This window comes from Procambarus clarkii, chromosome 10, assembly GCF_040958095.1.
Source record: "Procambarus clarkii isolate CNS0578487 chromosome 10, FALCON_Pclarkii_2.0, whole genome shotgun sequence".
Taxonomy (NCBI): domain Eukaryota; kingdom Metazoa; phylum Arthropoda; class Malacostraca; order Decapoda; family Cambaridae; genus Procambarus; species Procambarus clarkii.
Genome location: NC_091159.1, coordinates 43,982,465 through 44,009,964, shown reverse-complemented (window position 1 = coordinate 44,009,964; position 27,500 = coordinate 43,982,465). Strand labels below are relative to the sequence as shown.

Genomic DNA, 27,500 nt, shown 5'->3' with positions numbered 1-27,500 from the left:
CCCAAACTCATTCATATATATGTATAACCTACACTTGAAACAATCTGATGATCCCACATTTATTATGATACACGATCATTTTTTCTATATATCAATCATTGCATTTCGAAACCAGTATTTATCCAGGTCTTTCCTAAATCTAAACTTATCCCATTTATATCCATTGTTTCGTGTTGATATGTTTAACACTTTATTAATATCTTCCTTGACATACCCTTTTATCCATTTGTATTCCTCAGTCATGTCACCTTTTGCTCTTTGTCTTTAACGAAAACAAAATTTAGTTTCTAGTTAAAATTTAAATTTTTCATCAAATTAAATTTTTGTTGTCTGAGATTAACTTTATCATTCTTTACTGAACTCGTTCAAGGGAATTTACTTCCATTCTGTAGTATGGCGTTAACTGCATGATCTAAATGGGGCCTAACAAGAGCAAGAAATAGTTGACGAACAATCATCCTTACTAATGGTGATTCCCAAACCTTTTATGCATTCAAAGTTTGCAGTTTCAACACTATCACTCTGATAACTCTGTCATCATCACCAAGCCTCAGAACCCTGCAGTTTTCAGCACCACAACAGCATGTGCTAAATCTTTCTTCCATTACAAAAGACTATCTAGATCGTCTTGAAGTGACTTATTTCAGGAAGTTTAGGAATAATTCAGTAAAGAAGGTCATTAACAAAATTAATAAACTGAAGAATACGTTAAATATGTTCTTCAGAGACTGTAGGTAATGTGGATAATAAATTGTGACATCTTATGTTTTATACGAAAGATGTCACAATTGGCTTAGTGTGTTCTTCCAGTAATTTCTCAATTTCTATACATTACACAAGGATAAAGACGTGTCCGTTTCCTGTACTTCCAGCGAGCTGTACGACCCGACACTGCCCTGGAGCTCCTGTAGTAGGGAGTACATTGACAAGAGGCTGGAGACGACGGCCTTAGACTGCCTCAAGAACCTGCCGACGGACGTGTACTCGGCGGGCAGCAGCTGCGGCGACGGGGTGGTGGACGTGGGGGCGGGAGAGCAGTGCGACTGCGGGCCGCCAGAGTTCTGCGACAACCCCTGCTGCGTCGCCAGCCAGTGCAAGCTCGCCGCCAACGCCTCCTGCGCCTCGGGCTCCTGCTGTGACACGCAGGTGAGCTGCTGTGGGGGAAGGGGGGAGGCTGAGCCAGTACGACTGATTGATTGATTGATGAAGATTAAGCCACCCAAAAGGTGGCACGGGCATGAATAGCCCGTAAGTGGTGGCCCTTTTGAGCCACTGCGAGTATCAATAGATACTGGAGATCTGAGGAGGTGCGACTGCACCCTGCATGACGGGAGATGTCTCCCGTCCCAGTACGACTATGGAGAGATTTATGACATAATTACGGGTTATTCACGCCCGTGCCACCTCTTGGGTGGCTTAATCTTTATCAATCAATCTTATGATATCAGAGATTTACTTCGCGCGACCATGAAGACCCCGTCCATCCACAGATCTCCAGTACCAGCTACTGATACTGGAAATGGCTCTAGACAGCCTCCACTTACGGGCTATTCATGCCCCTGAAATGCCTTGGGTGACCTAATCTCCATCAGTCAATAGGAGTATGGAGCTAGGATAGGCCGGATGGAAGGAATCGTATCCAACATCTTAGACCGTCGGGAATCGAACGCCGACCTGCGAGAAGCGAGGCCGTCGCAGTACCGAGCAGTTCAAGTGGTTGGGGAAAGAGAGAGAAAGGGACAGGCACAGTACAAGGTCTACTATAAATGTTAGAAATGTTATTATTAGCAAGTTTAGGCACACAATGCGTCGCTACCAATGTGGGTTAGAGAGGGGGGTGGGAGTGGGGGTGGGGGTGTGTGGGGGGTGGGGTGGGGGGTGTGTGGGGGGTGGGGTGGGGGGGTACAGAACACAGGTCAACAGCTAGCCAGGTGCACCTCATATCCCCACCACATAACATGGTTGGGAGTCTGGTGTACTCGCCTCCACTGGCAAACTTACTATACACTCTTGAGGATATTTTCTCTTCTTTGTGTGTGAATGAAACAACACCAGCCAGAAGACTGAATTAATACTATACTCTAAGAACAAGAAGATTGATAGTTTGCTCATAAAAAACTCTCCTCACACCAAATATAATTCCTTGAAAGACACAAATGTCGTCTGTGCCTTCACATGCCCACTTGGGGACTCTCTGACCCAGTGATCTCAATATATAGGCAAGACACCAACATCCCTTTCATAGTGGCTAACAATGCACAAACAGCAAGGCCTCTTCAAGGAACAGTTAACAGTCTCAACATATAACCAGACAATCACCAAAAATATTTTGACGAACAGCACCACTAAATTAATCGACAGACACCACGATAAGAGAGGACGGGACTCTGGCGAGACATTAAACATGAAACAAGCCAACCATCAACAGGCAGCTTCAAGTAAATTACACTCTGCCATCTTTGAGAACACGACGGAACATGCAGCATAATGCCCCAACCATAATGGCAACATAGGAGATGGGTAAGCTGCAATAGGCCTATTGGTCTATTGCAGTGAGGTGCTTCACCTTCACCTCATCCCCGGCTAATATATCCAACTGGTAAAAAATTTGTATCCACACGGGAGACATCTCCCGTCACGCAGGGTGCAGTCGCACCTCCACAGATCTCCAGTATCAGCTCTTGATACTGATAAATGGCTCAAAAGGGCCACCACTTACGGGCTATTCATGCCCGTGCCACCTTTTGGGTGGCTTAATCTTCATCTTTGTATCCACTTGAATTCTGCCTTTGATAATGTTGACAAGGGTCAACGAAACGCGCCAAGACATAATAAAATTGTAGAATTTGATTTGAAGAGTTAATTTGTCAACTTCCTTATCAAGCGAAGGAAAACAACACAAAATAGTGAAGATTCGTGCTAGAATCATTGATAACTGTCACAACAGCCCCCCGCCCCCCCACACACACTATACACATGACACCCTCCCACAGTCTCAGCTTCGATTAAGTTGTAACCGTATTGTTGTTGTTGTTGTTGTTGCCAGGTGTGTCAGCCCAAGAAGGTAGGGTCAGTGTGTCGCGAGGCCATAGCTGACTGTGACCTGACGGAGTACTGCTCGGGCCACTCCGAGTACTGCCCCACGGACGTTGTCAAGGCTGACGGAGCCCCCTGCAGGGGAGGCAAGGTGAGTATTCCATCATGTAAGGGTAGGTGAGGCTGCCGTTATGCCGGGGAGGGGAGTCTGCCCTCATGTAGGGTAGGTGAGTCTGCCCTCATGTAGGGTAGGTGAGTCTGCCCTCATGTAGGGTAGGTGAGTCTGCCCTCATGTAGGGTAGGTGAGTCTGCCCTCATGTAGGGTAGGTGAGTCTGCCCTCATGTAGGGTAGGTGAGTCTGCCCTCATGTAGGGTAGGTGAGTCTGCCCTCATGTAGGGTAGGTGAGTCTGCCCTCATGTAGGGTAGGTGAGTCTGCCCTCATGTAGGGTAGGTGAGTCTGCCCTCATGTAGGGTAGGTGAGTCTGCCCTCATGTAGGGTAGGTGAGTCTGCCCTCATGTAGGGTAGGTGAGTCTGCCCTCATGTAGGGTAGGTGAGTCTGCCCTCATGTAGGGTAGGTGAGCATAATCCCACTCTTCTCTACACAATCGCACACTGACTTGTCTCCTCAACATACTCCAACACTCCCGGAGCCTATTTAACTTCAGCCCTTATCCTTGGCCTCAGAACCTCTGTAATCAAGACGGCTCGTCCCCTCAGATCCGCTGCTCGTACCTCTTAGTCCCCTCAGATTCCCCCCTTACCGGGTCACCGATTCCCCTCAGGGCCACTGTTGTGGGAAAGTATTTGTAATATATCTTAACTTCAGTGGACTGTATAAAATACATCGTTATTGGTTGCCCACACAATCCTTGCGGCTTAATTATTTGAAGTATTTCATCCGAATTTCGAGTTTAACTATTCAGTGATTATTTTATCTCAGTTTACCTTTTATTTTATCTCAGTTTACCTTTAAACTCAAGTATTTAATCAGCTCAGGTGCTTGAAATTTATTCTTAAATAAGTTGACTCATTTATTAACATCAATGAGCGGACTAAATCTTATTCACATAAGTTTTGGTGTGTGATTAGTTATTATTGATGTATGGCAATTAGGCCAGATAAAGTTAAGGCAGTGTCTGGGATGCTTCCGGACGCAGGTTCGAATCCTCGTCACGGCCCTTGTGGATTTGTTCAGATAAAGTTAAATTATTAAATTTAAGACAGTAAGGTCTCTGGTGGGGAGGGAGGGGGGGGGTGATCCTGTCCAGGAGGATCCTGTCACGTCTCGCCAATATGTCCACCTGCTGCTGGCGTCGGGGTCCGTGACGTGGATGGTGTCCCTGGACGGCACCTGCCGGGGTGATGCCACTGCTAGAACCTCCGGTATTATCATTCATTAAGTCATAAAGATGTGTAGCCTCGTTAACTATTCAGTTAAATTTAAGTTTAGAAAGAGTTCAGAGGCTTGCTCAGTCATTTGTTTTGATCATAGGTCGTGACCCAACCTGTCTTCCAACAATGAGCGTCGCTTCTCGCTCGTATGGTAAAGGCAAAAGGCCATAAGGCCAAAAATTGTCGTACTAGAAAATGGAAGCGGCTCGCGAAAGTGATGTAATGTCGCGTTTTCTGTTTTGGGTCCTCTGGCTTAGTGTGTTAGGTTAGGAGACGACACATTTAATTGATCGTTTCCTTGACGTTGGTAAACTTTAGGAGGACGGCTGCGTGACCGGCTCATACCATTTCCCTTTTAACACCTATGGCTATACACCCAGGCCAGACCTATACACCCTGGCCAGGCCTATACACCCTGGCCAGGCCTATACACCCTGGCCAGGCCTATACACCCTGGCCAGACCTATACACCCTGGCCAGGCCTATACACCCTGGCCAGGCCTATACACCCTGGCCAGACCTATACACCCTGGCCAGACCTATACACCCTGGCCAGGCCTATACACCCTGGCCAGGCCTATACACCCTGGCCAGGCCTATACACCCTGGCCAGACCTATACACCCTGGCCAGGCCTATACACCCTGGCCAGGCCTATACACCCTGGCCAGACCTATACACCCTGGCCAGACCTATACACCATGGCCAGACCTATACACCCTGGCCAGACCTATACACCCTGGCCAGACCTATACACCCTGGCCAGACCTATACACCCTGGCCAGACCTATACACCCTGGCCAGACCTATACACCCTGGCCAGACCTATACACCCTGGCCAGACCTATACACCCTGGCCAGACCTATACACCCAGTGTTAGAAGTGTCAGTTAGCTCTCAGCTTAAGCCTGGGCTGGAGGTGGACCAATCTAAGGCCTTAGGTAACAGCTGTGTCTCGCTATGATCACGGTCTACTGGCGTACTGTAGAGAGTGGCTGCCTGGCCAGCCCGTCCTCCCTTATGTAACGCATACGAGCGAAAAGCGACGTTCTATGTAAGAGGACGGGTAGTTCTCCCTCCCTCCCTCCCCCGGTGGTCGAGAGCGAAGGCGAGTGTTTACTAGTATTTATACAGAGTTAGGCTCCATGTAAATTGTCATCCACACTTCCGTGGAAATAAACATTACATCACCTGGGGGACAACATCGGCCCGGCCACCAAATAAATTTTGTTAAACAAATTATTAATTTGTTAATTTAACTTAAACAGAGAACACTTCTCGTAGAGATTTATTTTCTAATATGCTATGATTAAAAGTTATTAAATACAAATTATGTGGATAATTTTCAGCAATTGTTCCCAACTGCCCCATTTCCCCCTCAGGGCCACTGTTACCAGGGGGCGTGTGGGAGCCACGAGGGGCGGTGTGAGCATGTGTGGGGCCCCTACGCCAGGGTGGCGGCCTCCAGGTGCTTCACGGAGCTCAACACGAAGGCAGAGCGCCAGGGCAACTGTGGCATGCACGCGACCTACGACCAGTACCTCGCCTGCCCCGACAGGTAAACCAAACAAAAAACCCTTTTCCACCCCCCCCCCCCTTTCCTTGCTCATAATGCACCACAATGTTAACGCTCTCGGGGACAAATGAGCATCGGCCTTGCGATGCTATTTTGTTACTATTTCCTTTCGTTTGTTATTGTTATTTCTGTTATTATTTCTGATTATTGGTGTTGGTTGGGCAGCTCGGTGATGTGCGGGACGCTACACTGTGTACCCTACTCCCTCCACACCTCCCGGTTCCACCAGCAGCACCACAACGACAGTGTCCAGCTGGGCCACGACACCTGTCACTACATCGAGGCTACCGAGTACTACCCCAGCAGGGACTGGCTCTCCCCCGACGGCGCCTCTTGCGGCCAGGGCAAGGTACGGCTGCCTAGCGACGGAGGGTTAGACAGGCAGGGATGATACTCATGATTGGGATAGATAGGAGGGAGAGTTAGATAGGAAGCAAACGGTAAAAAGAAGAGATATGAGAGAGAAGGAATGATAGGCACATATAAACATTGGAAAACAGATAACGAGAGCATGAGAGTAAACAAGCGACAGACAGGCAGATAAACAGACAGATATCTATACAGACACTCAGACAAGTGAACAAACCAAGTCTCAACACTGGAAATCATTAGAATCTTGGCAGTATTGAGGGAACATCTCCGCGCGCGGCCTCCCGCCATAATGCCAACACTTCACCCAACAAAAACTGTCCCTCATTTGTCCAGACTCTCGTACCGTAGCGTCCATTCATCCCACCACCCTCTGAATTAATGAATGTGTGTGTGTGTGTGTGTGTGTGTGTGTGTGTGTGTGTGTGTGTGTGTGTGTGTGTGTGTGTGAGTGTGTGTGTGTGTGTGTGTGTGAGTGTGTGAGTGTGTGTGTGTGTGTGTGTGTGTGTGTGTGTGTGTGTGTGTGTGTGTGTGTGTGTGTGTGTGTGTGAGTGGGTGTGTGTACTCACCTATATGTACTCACCTATATGTGCTTGCAGGATCGAGCATTGACTCTTGGATCCCGCCTTTCGAGCATCGGTTGTTTACAGCAATGGCTCCTGTCCCATTTCCCTATCATACCTGGTTTTAAAATTATGAATAGTATTTGCTTCCACAACCTGTTCCTGAAGTGCATTCCATTTCCCCACTACTCTCACGCTAAAAGAAAACTTCCTTACATCTCTGTGACTCATCTGAGTTTCAAGCTTCCATCCATGTCCTCTCGTTCTGTTGCTATTCCGTGTGAACATTTCGTCTATGTCCACTCTGTCAATTCCTCTGAGTATCTTATACGTTCCTATCATGTCCCCCCTCTCCCTTCTTCTTTCTAGTGTCGTAAGGCACAGTTCCCTCAGGCGCTCTTCATACCCCATCCCTCGTAGCTCTGGGACGAGTCTCGTTGCAAACCTCTGAACCTTTTCCAGTTTCATTATATGCTTCTTCAGATGGGGACTCCATGATGAGGCGGCATACTCTAAGACTGGCCTTACGTAGGCAGTGTAAAGCGCCCTAAATGCCTCCTTACTTAGGTTTCTGAATGATGTTCTAACTTTTGCCAGTGTAGAGTACGCTGCTGTCGTTATCCTATTAATATGTGCCTCAGGAGATAGATTAGGTGTTACGTCCACCCCCAGGTCTCTTTCACGCGTCGTTACAGGTAGGCTGTTCCCCTTCATTGTGTACTGTCCCTTTGGTCTCCTATCTCCTAGTCCCATTTCCATAACTTTACATTTGCTCGTGTTGAATTCTAGTAGCCATTTCTCTGACCATCTCTGCAATCTGTTCAGGTCCTCTTGGAGGATCCTGCAATCCTCATCTGTCACAACTCTTCTCATCAACTTTGCATCATCCGCAAACATCGACATGTAGGACTCTACGCCTGTAAACATGTCGTTAACATATACAAGAAATAGAATTGGTCCCAGCACCGATCCTTGTGGTACTCCACTTGTTACTGTTCGCCAGTCCGACTTCTCGCCCCTTACCGTAACTCTTTGGCTCCTTCCTGTTAGGTAGTTCCTTATCCATTCTAGGACCTTTCCCCCCACCCCCGCCTGCCTCTCGAGCTTGAACAGCAGTCTCATGTGCGGTACTGTATCAAAGGCTTTTTGGCAGTCCAGAAATATGCAGTCTGCCCAACCATCTCTGTCCTGTCTTATCCTCGTTATTTTATCATAGAATTCCAGAAGGTTTGTTAGGCACGATTTCCCTGTCCAGAACCCATGTTGATGTTTGTTCACAAACCTAATGTTCTCCAGGTGTGCAACCAGTCGTAGCCTAATTATTCTTTCCAGTATTTTACAGGGGATGCTTGTCAGTGATACAGGTCTGTAGTTAAGTGCCTCCTCCCTATCTCCTTTCTTGAAGATCGGCACGACATTTGCCTTCTTCCAGCAACTGGGCAATTCTCCTGACATAAGTGACTCATTAAAGATCATTGCCAGAGGCACGCTGAGGGCCTGTGCTGCTTCTTTTAGTATCCACGGTGATACTTTGTCTGGTCCAACTGCTTTAGTTGCATCTAGAGTTGTCAACTGTTTCATTACCTCCTCTGCTGTCACCTCTATATCTGATAGTCTTTCATCTAGGGTAACCCCTTCGTGTGTGTGTGTGTGTGTGTGTGTGAGTGTGTGTGTGTGTGTGTGTGTGTGTGTGAGTGTGTGAGTGTGTGTGTGTGTGAGTGTGTGTGTGTGTGTGTGAGTGTGTGTGTGTGTGTGTGTGTGTGTGTGTGTGTGTGTGTGTGTGTGTGTGTGTGTGTGAGTGTGTGTGTGTGTGAGTGTGTGTGTGTGTGTGTGTGTGTGTGTGTGTGTGTGTGTGTGTGTGTGTGTGTGTGTGTGTGAGTGTGTGTGTGTGTGAGTGTGTGTGTGTGTGTGTGTGAGTGTGTGTGTGTGTGTGTGTGTGTGTGTGAGTGTGTGTGTGTGTGTGTGTGAGTGTGTGTGTGTGTGTGTGTGTGTGTGTGTGTGTGTGTGTGTGTGAGTGTGTGTGTGTGTGTGTGTGTGTGTGTGTGTGTGTGTGTGTGTGTGTGAGTGTGTGTGTGTGTGTGTGTGAGTGTGTGTGTGTGAGTGGGTGTGTGTGTGTGTGTGTGTGTGTGTGTGTGTGTGTGTGTGTGTGTGTGAGTGTGTGTGTGTGTGTGTGTGAGTGTGTGTGTGTGTGTGTGTGAGTGGGTGTGTGTGTGTGTGTGTGTGTGAGTGGGGTGTGTGTGAGTGGGTGTGTGTGTGTGTGTGAGTGGGTGTGTGTGTGTGTGTGTGTGTGTGTGTGTGTGTGTGTGTGTGTGTGTGTGTGTGTGTGTGTGTGTGTGAGTGGGTGTGTGTGTGTGTGTGTGTGAGTGTGTGTGTGTGTGTGTGTGTGTGTGTGTGTGTGTGTGTGTGTGAGTGTGTGTGTGTGTGTGTGTGTGAGTGTGTGTGTGTGTGTGTGTGTGTGTGTGTGTGTGTGTGTGTGTGTGTGTGTGTGAGTGGGTGTGTGTGTGAGTGGGTGTGTGTGTGTGTGTGAGTGTGTGTGTGTGTGTGTGTGTGTGTGTGTGTGTGTGTGTGTGTGTGTGTGTGTGTGTGTGTGAGTGGGTGTGTGTGTGAGTGTGAGAGAGAGAGTGTGTGGGTGTGTGGGTGTATTCACCTACTTGTGCCGGCAGGGTGTTAGCTCTTGAACCCCGCCTCATCAGTTATCCAATTCACCGACTCATTCTCTCTTCTGCCATACATACATACATACAGATATCTTCCTCAGACACACACTCACCTGCAGGATACAGCCCTTAACAGCTGCCTAACTCACAGGCACCAGCTTACTGCTAGGTTAACATAGATATCAGTTAAAATAAACCTCCTCTAATTTGTTCTGGGTCGGCCGGAAATAGAACCCGGAGCCCCTAGATTGTGAATCACGAATGCTGACCACTATATACCGCGAGACTCTGTGTATGTGAGTACATATATATACGCACACTTACCATACATATACTGTACATGGGAGACACTATATAATATATTCTTAGACAATTCCACCCAGTCAAGAGCACCCCCGTCATCCTCCTCCTGTCCCCGCAGATGTGTGTCCAGCAGAGGTGTCAGGAGATCACCGTCCCAGAGGGCGACTGTCGGGACGGGTGTTCGGGTCGCGGGGTGTGCAACAGCGCCGGCCACTGCCACTGTCAGCCAGGCTTCGCTCCTCCAGACTGCTCCCGGGCCGGCCTGGGCGGGTCGCTGGAGAGCGGCCACATGCAGGATGTGTCAGGTTGGCAGAACAATGTGGTATGCTGGCACCCGTTGGTCTACTCTTATTCTCAATGTGACTCATTATCATGCTTTAACAATGATCATTATATTATTATTGAGAAACTTGCTACAATGTCGTAGTGCTTGAATGATGGGGGAGGAAAGACGCAATATATGTGTGTAAGTGTATTAAAAATATATTTTCGCATGATACCTATATTCCATCTGCATGTTGGTTACATCCGAAAATTTGGTTTTTAATTATTGCGGGTTATTCATGCCCGTGCCACTTCTTAACTGGCTTAATCTTTATCAACCAATCAAACAATGAATTTTAATACACTTACACTTATATTGGGTCTTTCCTTCACCTTTATTATTAGTATTATTTTATTATTTTTATTATATTTTATTATTATTTTAATATTTTTATTATATTTTATTATTATTTTATTATTGTTATTTTATTATTATTAATCTTATTAATTATTATTGCTTCATAACGATAATTAATATTAATCCTATTTTTAATATTTTTATGAGTTATATTTTCACGATAATTTATAATTTTTATCATTAAAATTTTTATGATGCATTGTATATTTGTAGACTAATTATTTTTGTTGAATAATGACAATTTATATTTATATAATTATTATTTTTAACAGTAAAGAGTTAGTAGAAGTGATAGTAAAGATAGAAGTGAAAGTAAAGGGGATAGTAGCAGTGATGGTAGAAAAGTAGTAGAGGTGGTATAATAGTATTAGTGATGAAAAGACTAGTAGCAGTGGCTGTAGTAGAGAAGTAGTGACGGTAGAATAGTATCGCTGGTAGTGCAGTAGTAATCGTAGTAGAGTAGAGGTAGTAGTAGAGTAGTAATGGTGGTAGAGTAGAGGTAGTAGTAGAGTAGTAATGGTGGTAGCAGTACCGGTGATAGCAGTACTGGTAGACGTGACAGCACCAGTCCAACCGTCAGCATCATATATCTCCCGCAGATAACAGCGCGGCGATCACGGTAGCGTGGGTGGTGGTGGTGCTCCTGGCGCTGCTGTTCTTCGTGCTCTGCTGCTGCTGGGGCAACGTCAGGCGGTGGTGGGAGCGTCGAGGTCGTGCACGCCTCTCCCCGCTCCTCCCCTGCTGCGCCTCCTGCCTCGACGCCTGCTGCTGCCCCCTCATGCACAAGACCACCCGCTGGATCATCACCGTCGGGTCACCAAGCAACAAAAACAGCTTCGTCCAGAGGATTCGAACTGAGGACATTAAGGAAGGAGAGGACCAGAATATGGTCTGTTCAGTCGACGTCGATATCAAGGGCAGCGCCACCACCAAGTCGTGGGGCGTCGCCGACGAGAAGCTGGTCACCGACGTCGTCACCATCACGCCCAGGAACTCCCCGGACTTACGAAGGAAAGTCCAATTGCCCTCACACTCGCCCGTTCTCCATCGCAAGTCCATGGATGTCCTCGACCGACCGAAGTACCAGCAGTCTATTTCGGTGGACTCTGGCTGCGTGTCTGACTCAGACGAGGGCGTCGCCAGCCACCACTCTATCCATATGTCTATGACTAGTCTTATCAGTGTTTTCAAGAATTTCGGCACTAAAACCTTCTAAGCCCGAGAATGATAACAGAAAGTCAAGAGCATTTGGAAGCCAGAAGTCGATGCCTTTGAGTCGGTTAGTTGTGGACCCTCTGGTAGGGAATCGGAGATCGAGGCAAGGCACGCCGCCCCCAGAGAGCCTAAGGCCTGGCTTCCAACGTTCTGTCTCTACGGATGTTACCGTGGCCTCCAGAGGGAGGCTAGCGGGGGCTCCGCTACCTCCGCCCGCCAAGCTCAAGCCTCACAAGAGTGACGAAAATTTAATCAGTGACTCAAAGGTGAAAAACAGTCCTTTCATCCAGTTCAAGAAAAAAGCTGATCCGAACAAAGATGAGAAAGTGAACGTTGAAGCAGCCATGAACGGTGGAACTATCACCAACGGCAACACAACGTTAACCTCTCAGCCTCCTAAGAGACCGATAATGCCATTCCGTAAGTCTCTCAGTTCGGGGAAAGTCTCTCCTCCGAGAGACCCGCCACCTCTTCCCATACTGAAGGAGGTGCCCCTCGCGGGCTCCTCGAAGACAGACGTCACACCCACACACACCAAAGGCACAAAGAGCAATGTTGCAATATCAAAAACTAAACCCAGCGCCGTCAACGGAAACGCGAGCCAGAGAAAGAATGTGATGGACATCGCTCGTAAGTTTGAAGCTGCATGAAAATGTGTGTGAACACCATTTAGAATAGGACTCAATCCTCAATTTTCTGTTCAGTTTGAAAGAGTCTGATAACATTTTCTAGTCATTACATCCTTACGCAAATAATTCCAAAGACATATGTTGACTGAGTAGTGATCCTTGTGTGGTGATCCTTGTGTGGTGATCCTTGTGTGGTGATCCTTGTGTGGTGATGCTCGAGTCATGGGCGTGATCTCCGTCGCTTCATCCTTACTCAGAGGACGACGGAAGAATTTGAATTAAGATTCAAGTTAATTGTCTTCTTGAACATTATCCAAATGCTGGTGAATCAGCCGGCTATTCCGCCCCCTTTTAACAACCTGTCCCGAGGTTGTTAAAGCTCGTCTGTCCTCAGGTTGTTAGGCCAGAGCTCGTCCAAGCTCTGGCCGACCCCTCAAAAGACGCATTCGTCGCTTTTATTGTTATGCTTATTCAAAATCAGTAATTTTCTCATATATTTAATGTCATTATATATATTATAATTTTGTGTATAGTTAAGTCTCGTTTATGTTAGGTTAGGTCTAGGTTAGGTCAGGTCTAGGTTAGGTCTAGTTAGGTTAGGTTAGGTTAGGTTAGGTCTAAGTTAAGTTTGGTTTTTTATTTACGTTCGGTTGGCATATGTTTGTATTTGCAGTACGTGGGTAAAGAATGTGAAAAGTTCAATTCAAAGAGAGAACGTGAGCGAAGCATTGTGGGAAAATTATTATTGTTTGTTTAATTAATATAGAGTGGACTATATGAAGAATTATATTTTGTTTAGTTTTCGCACAAATTAAATCGGGTTAGTTAAATTTAATTAATTAATTAATTAATATATAGACCGACCAGCTTGTTGTTGAGCCGAGGCTCAGATTTTGATTTAGATATTACATGTATTACCCTGGATAAACCAGAGTTTGTTTCTATTTAAATTTGCTTAATTTATATATTTGGTCACTTGACCGTCTAAACTATAGTTAGTAATTTATAACTTAAGAGCTTAGTTGACAGGTAGAGTACGCAGACGTCAACACGTGATCAACACTACGGCTGCACAGTGTCCGCCTGGTGCCACAACTTGCTGGATCAACACTTTCCTGCCGGCAAAGTCACTTACTAGATTAAATTTAGATTTTTTCACTAAATTATCTTACATGAATAATTATGTGAGTGGAGATCGTTTAATGTTACGGAAGATTTTGATGTTGTCATACCTTGTGACCTGTGTCATGTGACCCCACATTGTGACCTGTGTCGTGTGGACCCCACATTGTGATCTGTGTCATGTGACCCCACATTGGGACCTGTGTCATGTGACCCCACATTGGGACCTGTGTCACCTGACCCCACATTGTGACCTGTCATGTGACCCCACATTGTGATCTGTGTCATGTGACCCCACATTGTGACCTGTGTCATGTGACCCCACATTGTGACCTGTGTCGTGTGACCCCACATTGTGACCTGTGTCATGTGACCCCACATTGTGACCTGTGTCGTGTGACCCCACATTGTGACCTGTGTCATGTGACCCCACATTGTGACCTGTGTCGTGTGACCCCACATTGTGACCTGTGTCATGTGACCCCACATTGTGACCTGTGTCACGTGACCCCACATTGTGACCTGTGTCATGTGACCCCACATTGTGACCTGTGTCATGTGACCCCACATTGTGACCTGTGTCGTGTGACCCCACATTGTGACCTGTGTCGTGTGGACCCCACATTGTGATCTGTGTCATGTGACCCCACATTGTGACCTGTGTCGTGTGGACCCCACATTGTGATCTGTGTCATGTGACCCCACATTGTGATCTGTGTCATGTGACCCCACATTGGGACCTGTGTCACCTGACCCCACATTGTGACCTGTCATGTGACCCCACATTGTGACCTGTGTCACCTGACCCCACATTGTGACCTGTCACCTGACCCCACATTGTGACCTGTGTCACGTGACCCCACATTGTGACCTGTGTCACCTGACCCCACATTGTGACCTGTGTCATGTGACCCCACATTGTGACCTGTGTCATGTGACCCCACATTGTGACCTGTGTCATGTGACCCCACATTGTGACCTGTCACCTGACCCCACATTGTGACCTGTGTCGTGTGGACCTCCCCACATTGTGATCTGTGTCATGTGACCCCACATTGTGACCTGTGTCACGTGACCCCACATTGTGACCTGTATCATGTGACCCCACATTGTGACCTGTGTCATGTGACCCCACATTGTGACCTGTCACCTGACCCCACATTGTGACCTGTGTCGTGTGGACCCCACATTGTGATCTGTGTCATGTGACCCCACATTGGGACCTGTGTCACCTGACCCCACATTGTGACCTGTGTCATGTGACCCAACATTGTGACCTGTGTCACCTGACCCCACATTGTGACCTGTGTCATGTGACCCCACATGTCCCTCACCAATATATCTCTCACGGGCACAACATGAGGAAGGTGAAGGGTTATAACTCATCTATGGTTGAAATGTGAGGCGGAAACAACTTGATTTAGAAATTGAGAAGTTTTGAACGACAGGCAGAACAATATTTAGGATGTGTGTGATGACCACGTCACTTCTTAGTGGCTGTCTTGATCCGTGTACAAGTTCAAGTATGTTTACTGAGACAAGAAAGATATACATCTCAAAGGGATAGAGTAGCTTAGGCTATTTCTACCCCCCCCCCCCCAATTGGTCTGTGTAAGGAGCCGGTCGGCCGAGCGGACAGCACACTGGACTTGTGATCCTGTGGTCCTGGGTTCGATCCCAGGCGCCGGCGAGAAACAATGGGCAGAGTTTCTTTCACCCTATGCCCCTGTTACCTAGCAGTAAAATAGGTACCTGGGTGTTAGTCAGCTGTCACGGGCTGCTTCCTGGGGGTGGAGGCCTGGTCGAGGACCGGGCCGCGGGGACACTAAAAGCCCCGAAATCATCTCAAGATAACCTCAAGATAACCCTTGGTGTCGGCGCGTCGTAGCTCCACCTCCTGAGACAAGGAGAAAACTCTTAGTGTGTTATCTACTCATTGAGGGGTTTAAGGCTCTATCTGCAGACGATGAGTCACAGTAACGTGGGGTGAAGATATGATGATCAGATCATTATCATGCCGAGTGACCATCACTCGGCATGATAATGATCCAGGACGGACCATAACGTCATCGTTTCTCCGTTTTTTTATGTATAAATTGGTCATCAAGGCTCTGTTTATAAATTCCAATTACCGATGTAAATTGAAGTAATTCATTTAGGAATTATTTAATTTCTTATAGTTATATAATTTATAATAAGTGATAGGACACAAATATAGTTTCCTAATTGATTGTTATGATGCGTGACGTAGTACACGAGGCGTCGGCCGGCCCGTGGGGATGGCGTCATTCTGTATTAACTGCGTGTTTATTTGCCAAGTAAGCCTGAACAGTGTTTGGTCTCCACGTACTGAACAATACAGCTTCAACACTATAAATCGTAAACTATACCAAATCTGAGTTCAAAGCATAAACACACACACACACACACACACACACACACACACACACACACACACACACACACACACACACACACACACACACACACACACACACACTCACACACACTCACACACACACACACACACACACACACACACACACACACACACACACACACACACACACACACACACACACACACACACACACACACACAGGGGGATCAGTATTATACAACACTAATATCTTAAGTATATTATATACGCCACACAGTGAGACGACTTCGAGGATAGCACTGGTGACCTTGACCCCTCGGCACCAGGCCTACAGGCGGGCACCAGGCCTACAGGCGGGCACCAGGCCTACAGGCGGGCACCAGGCCTACAGGCGGGCACCAGGCCTACAGGCGGGCACCAGGCCTACAGGCGGGCACCAGGCCTACAGGCGGGCACCAGGCCTACAAGCGGGCACCAGGCCTACAGGCGGGCACCAGGCCTACAGGCGGGCACCAGGCCTACAAGCGGGCACCAGGCCTACAGGCGGGCACCAGGCCTACAGGCGGGCACCAGGCCTACAGGCGGGCACCAGGCCTACAGGCGGGCACCAGGCCTACAGGCGGGCACCAGGCCTACAAGCGGGCACCAGGCCTACAAGCGGGCACCAGGCCTACAAGCGGGCACCAGGCCTACAAGCGGGCACCAGGCCTACAGGCGGGCACCAGGCCTACAGGCGGGCACCAGGCCTACAGGCGGGCACCAGGCCTACAGGCGGGCACCAGGCCTACAGGCGGGCACCAGGCCTACAGGCGGGCACCAGGCCTACAGGCGGGCACCAGGCCTACAGGCGGGCACCAGGCCTACAGGCGAGGGACCATATTTACTGTAGGATCCTTCTCCTGGTCTTTGGTGACTCGATAAGTCTGGTAACTAGTCTGGTAACTAGTCTACCCTCGTAACTAAACTGGCCCTGTAACTAAGGTAGTGAGTAACTATGGTTAGATTAGTTATTTAACCAGGTTAGTAACTAAACTTGCCTAGTAACTAAAACAGCCTAGTAACCAAGGTAGCTTAGTAACTAGATTTGGTAAGTTACTGAACTAGCCTGGTAAGTAGACTGCTTTGCTAACTAAACTAACCTAGTAATAAACCTAACCTAGTAACTCAACTAGACTGATAATTTAAGTAGCCTGGTAACTAAACTAGCGCGGTAACTAGCTTGTTGATTACCCTAGCCTAGTAATTAACTAGCCTAGCAACTAAACTAGCCTAGTACATGAACTTGCCGTCTACAAGCAATAACGAGTCTCAGTTTACCTTGACTAATGTAGTTAGTAGTTTGACTACTCTAGTTATGTAGTTAAGCCACTATCGTTGTCAATCCCTGGTGTATTGATATAGTTGTATTCCTGGTTGTATAGTTGTATAACCCTGGTGTATAGTTGTATTCTCACTCCAAATTATATTTATTATATCTCTTTGCTTAAAATGTATACTTAAAAATGAAAATAATTATGAATTATTCCAGGAGTTGGTTGATGTAGAATGTATATTTTTCACTGTTGCTTCGTTCTGTATTAAAAGTTTACAAATCTAAGGTGTATCTTTAGCCAGACTTTACTTAAAATTAGAAAAATGATTTAGATGATAAAATTTCTGGATACTAAATTGATGATTCGGCTGATAAGGTTAATAATTCGGTTAGTTAGTATTAACGAATCGGATACAAATTAACAGTTCTACTACTGATGGTAATTTAGTTTCTTGCACTGTCACTAATAATACTAATTCCACTAATATAACTAATGATGTTAAGCTATTGAGTGTTGAGGTGAGCATACCACCACCATACTGTCAGTGGCTGGTGAGTATACTCACCACAATACAACCATACTGTCAGTGGCTGGTGAGTATACTCACCACAATACAACCATACTGTCAGTGGCTGGTGAGTATACTCACCACAATACAACCATACTGTCAGTGGCTGGTGAGTATACTCACCACAATACAACCATACTGTCAGTGGCTGGTGAGTATACTCACCACAACCATACTGTCAGTAGCAGGTGAGTATACTCACCTCAACACGACCATACTGTCAGTGGCAGGTGAGTATACTCACCACAACACCACCATACTGTCAGTGGGAGGTGAGTATACTCACCTCAACACCACCATACTGTCAGTGGCAGGTGAGTATACTCACCACAACATCACCATACTGTCAGTGGCAGGTGAGTATACTCACCACAACACCACCATACTGTCAGTGGCAGGTGAGTATACTCACCACAACATCACCATACTGTCAGTGGCAGGTGAGTATACTCACCACAACATCACCATACTGTCAGTGGCAGGTGAGTATACTCACCACAACACCACCATACTGTCAGTGGCAGGTGAGTATACTCACCACAACATCACCATACTGTCAGTGGCAGGTGAGTATACTCACCACAACATCACCATACTGTCAGTGGCAGGTGAGTATACTCACCACAACCATACTGTAATTAGCAGATGAGTATACTTACCTCAACAGTAACAACTATCCCTTAAACATTAAGCGATTGCAGGAAATAACACTTCCGATTGATACTGATTATACAGCATGCAAGACTAGCCACGGAGTAGAACCTATCTAATGAGAGAGACACACACACACACCTGCCTCACTGTGGCAGGTGTGTGACAGTGACCACACCACAGTTAGGTAGGTGTGTGGTGATCATATTCTCACTGTAGCCTAACCTGATCCTGGCACAGTTTGGTTGATGTTTTGTGCTGCCCATAAACATAGGTTTCCGATCTGAACCGAAACAGCTTTTTATATTGGCGTTTTCAGACCGCTGAGAGTCAGTAATCTCTCTCCTATTGAGCTTGAGTGTTTGGATCAATATAGTCTTGACAACAGGGATGTGAATACCACCCCCCCCCCCCCATGTCTAATTCAACTTCATCAGCTGCAATGTCTGTGTCATTATAATTGTTATCATAACATAATTTAGTAATACATTTAGATACATCTGCATTTGTGCAGCTGTCCTAGACTATATGAAGGGAAGTACAGTGTGTGTCAAGAACTAGCTGCCCTAGACTATATGAAGGGAAGTACAGTGTGTGTCAAGAACTAGCTGCCCTAGACTATATGAAGGGGAGTACAGTGTGTGTCAAGAACTAGCTGCCCTAGACTATATGAAGGGGAGTACAGTGTGTGTCAAGAACTAGCTGCCCTAGACTATATGAAGGGGAGTACCGTGTGTGTCAAGAACTAGCTGCCCTAGACTATATGAAGGGGAGTACCGTGTGTGTCAAGAACTAGCTGCCCTAGTCTATATGAAGGGGAGTACAGTGTGTGTCAAGAACTAGCTGCCCTAGACTATACGAAGGGGAGTACCGTGTGTGTCAAGAACTAGCTGCCCTAGTCTATATGAAGGGGAGTACAGTGTGTGTCAAGAACTAGCTGCCCTAGACTATATGAAGGGGAGTACAGAGTGTGTCAAGAACTAGCTGCCCTAGTCTATATGAAGGGGAGTACAGAGTGTGTCAAGAACTAGCTGCCCTAGTCTATATGAAGGGGAGTACAGTGTGTGTCAAGAACTAGCTGCCCTAGTCTATATGAAGGGGAGTACAGAGTGTGTCAAGAACTAGCTGCCCTAGACTATATGAAGGGGAGTACAGAGTGTGTCAAGAACTAGCTGCGTGATGCTAACAATCCATATCACACAGGATGGTTAGTCATACAAAGCCATGTAGTCTGCACTGGCAATTCTATTTTTGCTGGAAAAAATAAAACTCTACGGTAAACAATTCTCCAAATTCAAACTTCATAAAAACCGCTGGGGGTCGCTCCAGGAACCGGTATTTCTTAAAGGAAGCCACTGGGGACAATCGCGACTGACTTATGACACTCCCATACCCACACGTGCCACCTTGGAAAGTTAATAAGGCTATCCCCAAGCATCTGTTCTCCTACTTTGGACAAAGACTTTTTTCTTTTATAGACTTAGATGCTGTTTTTGCTTTAAGTAAATATATGGTGTATTTTTGTCAATGTGATTTAAGAGTCAGCTTTTGATATGGTTATTGTGGCTATTATTAATTCAGTGATTGATTATTGATGGCATAAATTGTTGCATTGGTTGATTGAGGGATTGATTGATTAGTTGATTGATGGATTGGTTGATTAAAGGATTGATTGATTGGTTAATTGATTGAGTGATTTAACTGCATTGGCAACTGATTAATACAGCCATTTGGAAGGAATTTATAAAATAATTAATAAATAAATCCCTTAACACTTTAAATAATATATATATATATATATATATATATATATATATATATATATATATATATATATATATATATATATATATATACATACATACATACATACATACATACATACATACATACATACATACATACATACATACATACACGTAAAATAAATCCATAAAAATGTCTGAAGAAACTAGACAAAGCAAAAATGCTGAATGTGATGAATGTGTCTGTGTGTACAACTACCCCGGCCAATATGTACATTATCTACACACAATTCAGCTAAAAATACTAAGAGAAGCTGAGGGTAGCTGCAATAGCTCTCTCCGTCCAGCTTCTTCTCACGCTAATACACAGGTCGGTTGAGAGAGGCGTGACTGAAGAGCCGTAGCTCAACCCACCACAGTACACCAAGAGGAGTTACAGCTAGGAGAGTACTCTTGTATGGTCACGAAGCTCTCTTTCTCTCTCTCTCTCTCTCTCTCTCTCTCTCTCTCTCTCTCTCTCTCTCTCTCTCTCTCTCTCTCTCTCTCTCTCTCTCTCTCTCTCTCTCTCTCTCTCTCTCACTATCTCTAACCTCTCCCGGGTTGACATCCGCTAGTCGCCAGGTGTGTTGATGGTGCCGCTTAACTCCTGTCAACACTAACTTGCCGTCATTATAACTCCTGTCAACACTAACTTGCCGTCATTATAACTCCTGTCAACACTAACTTGCCGTCATTATAACTCCTGTCAACACTAACTTGCCGTCATTATAACTCCTGTCAACACTAACTTGCCGTCATTATAACTCCTGTCAACACTAACTTACCATCATTATAACTCCTGTCAACACTAACTTGCCGTCATTATAACTCCTGTCAACACTAACTTGCCGTCATTATAAGACCTGTCAACACTAACTTGCCGTCATTATAACTCCTGTCAACACTAACTTGCCGTCATTATAACTCCTGTCAACACTAACTTGCTGTCATTATAAGACCTGTCAACACTAACTTGCCGTCATTATAACTCCTGTCAACACTAACTTGCCGTCATTATAACTCCTGTCAACACTAACTTGCCGTCATTATAACTCCTGTCAACACTAACTTGCCGTCATTATAACTCCTGTCAACACTAACTTGCCGTCATTATAACTCCTGTCAACACTAACTTGCCGTCATTATAACTCCTGTCAACACTAACTTACCATCATTATAACTCCTGTCAACACTAACTTGCCGTCATTATAACTCCTGTCAACACTAACTTACCATCATTATAACTCCTGTCAACACTAACTTGCCGTCATTATAACTCCTGTCAACACTAACTTACCATCATTATAACTCCTGTCAACACTAACTTGCCGTCATTATAACTCCTGTCAACACTAACTTGCCGTCATTATAAGACCTGTCAACACTAACTTGCCGTCATTATAACTCCTGTCAACACTAACTTGCCGTCATTATAACTCCTGTCAACACTAACTTGCTGTCATTATAAGACCTGTCAACACTAACTTGCTGTCATTATAACTCCTGTCAACACTAACTTACCATCATTATAACACCTGTCAACACTAACTTGCCGTCATTATAACTCCTGTCAACACTAACTTGCCGTCATTATAACACCTGTCAACACTAACTTGCCATCATTATAACACCTGTCAACACTAACTTGCCGTCATTATAACACCTGTCAACACTAACTTGCCGTCATTATAACACCTGTCAACACTAAATTACCGTCATTATAACTCCTGTCAACACTAACTTACCGTCATTATAACTCCTGTCAACACTAACTTACTGTCATTATAACAGATATCAACACTAACTTACCGTCATCATAACAGATATCAACACTAACTTACCGTCATCGTAACAGATATCAACACTAACTTACCATCATCATAACAGATATCAACACTAACTTGCCGTCATCAAAACAGATATCAACACTAACTTACCGTCATCATAACAGATATCAACACTAACTTACCGTCATTATAACAGATATCAACACTAACTTACCGTCATCATAATAGATATCAACACTAACTTGCCCTCATCATAACAGATATCAACACTAACTTACCATCATCATAACAGATATCAACACTAACTTGCCGTCATCAAAACAGATATCAACACTAACTTACCGTCATAACAGATATCAACACTAACTTACCGTCATAACAGATATCAACACTAATTTACCGTCATAACAGATATCAACACTAACTTATCGTCATCATAACAGATATCAACACTAACTTACTGTCATCATAACAGATATCAACACTAACTTACCGTCATTATAACAGATATCAATACTAACTTACCGTCATAACAGATATCAACACTAACTACCATCATAACAGATAACAACACTAACTTACCGTCATCATAACAGATATCAACACTAACTTACCGTCATTATAACAGATATCAACACTAACTTACCGTCATCATAACAGTTACCGTTTTTCTGTTCATTTCCTTCATTTAGTCAGCTTCAGCTCCGTTCATCCATCCAACTGCCCGTTCAGCAATCCAACTTTGTCATCCATGTGGTTTATCCATTGATCACTTGTCATATCCCCCTCCGTCCTCCACGCCCTCTCCCCCCTCCGTCCTCCACGCCCTCTCCCCCCTCCAAGCATCCATCAAGTCGTCCTCCACACACCAGCATCAGACGCGGGTCGTGTCAGACACGGTCCTCCACGACACCACGACGCCTTGACCGTGACGAGACGAATGTCCGGACGTCACCCACACAACCCCTGTCTCGCCGTCCCACTGAGACGGGCTCGCTCCGGGTACATGATCTCACCAGTCTGTCTGTTGTGCTTATGCACCTAATTGTGCTTGCGGGGGTTGAGCTCTGGCTCTTTGGTCCCGCCTCTCAACCGTCAATCAACTGGTGTACAGGTTCCTGAGCCTATTGGGCTCTATCATATCTACACTTGAAACTGTGTATGGAGTCATCCTCCACCACATTACTTTCTAATGCATTCCATTTGTCAACCACTCTGACACTAAAAAAGTTCTTTCTAATATCTCTGTGGCTCATTTGGGCACAGTTTCCACCTGTGTCCCCTTGTGCGTGTGCCCCTTGTGTTAAATAGCCTGTCTTTATCTACCCTATCAATTCCCTTGAGAATCTTGAATATGGTGATCATGTCCCCCCTAACTCTTCTCTCTTCCAGCGAAGTGAGGTTTAATTCCCGTAGTCTCTCCTCGTAGCTCATACCTCTCAGTTCGGGTACTAGTCTGATGGCAAACCTTTGAACTTTTTCCAGTTTAGTCTTATGCTTGACTAGATATGGACTCCATGCTGGGGCTGCATACTCCAGGATTGGCCTGACATATGTGGTATACAACGTTCTGAATGATTCCTTACACAAGTTCCAGATCCATTCCTGCTAGCAACAGAAGCTGCTCTCTCTATTATGTTAATGGTGGCCATGTTGTTTTCTATCATATTCCTGTCTGGGTCTTCTGTCATTTGGTGGTGGATTATATATGACTACGACTATAATTTGTTTGCCCTCCAATTGTTATGGTACCTGTTATGTAGTCACCGAAACCCTCACAGCCCTGAATAACCATCTCCTCAAAATCCCGGCCTTTTCTTACCAGCAGAGCTACACCACCACCGCCTCTTCCTTTTCTCTCTTTCCTCATAACATAATATTCCTGTGGGAACACTGCATTTGTTATGGTTTTCGTTAGCTTTGTTTCCGTGAGTGCTATTATGTCTGAGTTTTCTTCTAGTACCCATTCTCCAAGTTCATTTGCTTTATTTGTAATTCCATCTATGTTAGTGTACATTGCCTTGAGGCTCACTTTCTTCTGTCCATTCTCAAATCACCTCCTTGGTGAGTGTTCTGCTGGTGGGGGAGGCTGTTCCATGGGTGTGAGGATTTGTGAGGTGAATAACAGGGTCTCAGAGGATACTGGGGTGAGGGGCGGGGGGTCAAGTGAAGAGGGGACAGGGAGGGTATGGGATGAAGGGGGAGGGAGGGAGGACAGGAAGGAAAAGGGAGGAGGGGGGACATGGCGGGAGGAGGGGAGGGGTAGCAGGGGTGGGAATGGGGTGTGGGGGGAGGGAGATTTGGCTGAGCATTTGAGTGGGTGCATGGAGGGTTTGGGGTAGGGGGGTTTCTATGAAGAGGAGGGTGGTGGGGTTGCCCTCTCCTCTGGTGTTACTGGGTAGCTGGTTGTGGGTTCCCCCCTTACCTCTGGGGATGTTATGTTGGGAGCTGTGATTTCCTGGTTTTCCCCTCTCGCCCTGTGCTTCTTCCTTGCTTCTGCAGCCATGGTTCTCTCCTCCTTCGTCATGTCCCTCTGGAGGAATACATTTTTGAATTCTCCCACATATTGCAGGTGGCTCTTCCTTGTTAGAATCTTCTCCTTTGTGTTCTCGTTTACAAACACTATTTTTAACACATGGTCTCGGTCTCGGTCTGTCTGTGTGTGTGTATGTGTGTCTGTCTGTCTGTCTCTTCATGCTGGGCTAGTTCGATTGTGTTTGATTGTTTACTAGTTGGTTAGTTAGTCGCCAGTTAGATAATTAGTATGCTGTGTTAGATAGTTCGAAGGGCATTGAGTTATTTCAGCCAGTTTGGTAATTCGTTGAGTACTAAGAGAGCGAGAGTAACGCCTGGCAGGCGCAGCGAGTCCATGATGTGTCGTGGAGGGTGAGTGAGGTGCGGCCAATGATGAGTAATGGGTGAGTCAGGTGGTGGCTGGTTCAACCAGAGAGGTCTAGGGGGGTGGTGACTGGTCCTGGGGTCGTGACTAGTCTAGGGGGGGGGTGGTGACTGGTCCAGGGGTCGTGACTGGTGCAGGGGTCGTGACTGGTCCAGGGGTCATGACTGGTCTAGGGGGTCGTGACTGGTTTAGGGACCTTGATTAGTCTACGAAGTTATGGACGGTCAAAGGGTCTTAATTGGTCTTTATTCCCATTGCTATTGCATAGTCCTAAGACTGCTCACGGTTGATTGGTCTCCGATGATGACTGCTCACAGTTGATGACTGCGCATGATTGATGACTGCTCACAGTTGATGACTGCACAATATAAATTGCTACACAGCCACATCAGGAGGAGAACAGTGAAGGAACAGGTAATGAAACTGAGGATAGGAGCAGATAGATTCACTACAAACGACTAGAAAGTGTGCAAGGAACTCAAAAGAAATTCCAGAAGGTCTTCACATTAGAGCAAGAAGTTCCAGAGATAGGAGAGGGGATATCTAACCAGGCACCACTAGAGGAGTTTGGGATTACCAGTAGGGGGTAAGGAAGCATTTACTAGAGTTCTGATAGATGTGATGTGACATCCATCAGAATACTCTGATAGATGGACAAAGGCTATAAGCCCAGAGGGAATCTTCCCTTGGATACTAAAGGAGGGAGCAGAAGCACTGTGCCTGCCACTCTCCATAGTGTATAACAAATCACTGGTAACACGAGAACTGCCAAAAATTTGGAAGACAGCTAATATAGTCCCGATATACAAGAAGGGAGATAGACATGAGGCATTGAACTACAGGCCAGTGTCCCTAACTTGCATACCATGCAAAGTGATGGAAAAGAGTGTGCGAAAAAAGCTAGTGGAACATCTGGAACGAAATAACTTTGTAACACAGCAAGGGATGCAAATCTTGCCTCACAGGGTAAATGCAATTCTACGACCAGGCACAGATGGAAGCTAAGTACCCAAATAAGCTACAGAAACATTAGAAAGAACATTTTCAGTGTCAGAGTAATTAGTAAAAGAAATGCACTAGGAAGTGATGTGGTGGAGGCTGACTCCATACACAGTTTCAAATGTAGATATGATAGAGCCCAGTAGGCTCAGGAATCTGTACACCAGTTGATTGACAGTTGAGAGGCGGGACCAATGAACCGAAGCTCAACACCCACAAGCACAACTATGTGAGTACAACTAGGTGAGTACATGGTTGATGACTAGGCATGGCTGATGACCGGTCACAGTTGATGACTGCTCCCGGGACTGATGACTGGTCCAGGATAAATGGTAGACCCTTGGATGGCTCCTGGTATAGGGTTGACAGCTGACAACCTCCTGGTCGCTTATAACAGTCAGGTGATAAGCAAAGTCACTGGTAACTGTCTGTTGACTCGTAACTGACTGGTGACCGGTAATTGAAGGACGACTGGTAACTGTCTTGCGACTAGTCAGTGGATGGTGATTGGTAAATGACTGGAGACTGGTAAAACACAGATGATTAGACAAACTTCGGTCCCTTCCAGGACTCCTGATTGGCCAGCTCTACTCTCCAGTCTCTGGAGGCGTCCTAGACACCAACTTCTACAACCTGGAGGCCTGGTCGACGACCGGGCCGCGGGGACGCTAAGCCCCGGAAGCACCTCAAGGTCTGACGGAATTTCATTATTTTGTTGAAGAACTGTTGAACTTTGTGTTCAAGTGACAGTTTCCTGTTCATTTAGCGGGTCACTGAACGGAAGTGATAAGTCAAGTCATCCACACAATATATATATATATATATATATATATATATATATATATATATATGTCGTACCTAGTAGCCAGAACTCACTTCTCAGCCTACTATTCAAGGCCCGATTTGCCTAATAAGCCAAGTTTTCCTGAATTAATATATTTACTATAATTTTTTTCTTATGAAATGATAAAGCAACCCTTTTCTCTATGTATGAGGTCAATTTTTTTTATTGGAGTAAAATTAACGTAGATATATGACCGAACCTAACCAACCCTACCTAACCTAACCTAACCTATATTTATAGGTAAGGTTAGGTTAGGTAGCCAAAAAAAGCTAGGTTAGGTTAGGTTAGTAGTTTAGGTAGACGAAAAAATATTAATTCATGAAACTTGGCTTATTAGGCAAATCGGCCTTGAATAGTAGGCTGAGAAGTGCGTTCTGGCTATTAGGTACGACATATATATATATATATATATATATATATATATATATATATATATATATATATATATATATATATATATATATATATAACTGAAAACTCACACCCCAGAAGTGACTCGAACCATACTCCCAGAAGCAACGCATCTGGTATGTACAAACGCCTTAATCCACTTGACCATCACGACCGGACATAATGAGGTGATAGCCGAGGCTATTTGAACCACCCCACCGCCGGCACTCGGATAGTTTATCTTGGCATAGCATTTTACCAAATCACCTCATTCTTTGGGGCAAACACGTGAGGAACACAAATGCGAACAAGCCTGAATGGTCCCAGGACATATGCAACT

General features: G+C 45.7%; 2 protein-coding genes across 2 annotated transcripts in view; both read left to right on the top strand.

Moving 5' to 3' along the window:
- Positions 1-12,549, top strand: part of LOC123775331 (uncharacterized) — a 49,177-nt gene extending 36,628 nt beyond the window's left edge. The window contains 7 exon segments of the mRNA XM_069321959.1: positions 873-1,146; positions 3,047-3,187; positions 5,812-5,987; positions 6,171-6,354; positions 10,016-10,202; positions 11,179-11,785; positions 11,787-12,549. Coding sequence (XP_069178060.1) covers positions 873-1,146; positions 3,047-3,187; positions 5,812-5,987; positions 6,171-6,354; positions 10,016-10,202; positions 11,179-11,785; positions 11,787-12,444 — 2,227 coding nt within the window. The 3' untranslated portion in view covers positions 12,445-12,549.
- A 12,708-nt stretch (positions 12,550-25,257) lies between these two features.
- Positions 25,258-27,500, top strand: part of LOC123775356 (disintegrin and metalloproteinase domain-containing protein 33) — a 4,003-nt gene continuing 1,760 nt past the window's right edge. The window contains exon 1 of the mRNA XM_069322365.1: positions 25,258-25,341. Within this exon, the coding sequence (XP_069178466.1) occupies positions 25,258-25,341 (84 nt within the window). The remainder of the gene's footprint in view (positions 25,342-27,500) is intronic.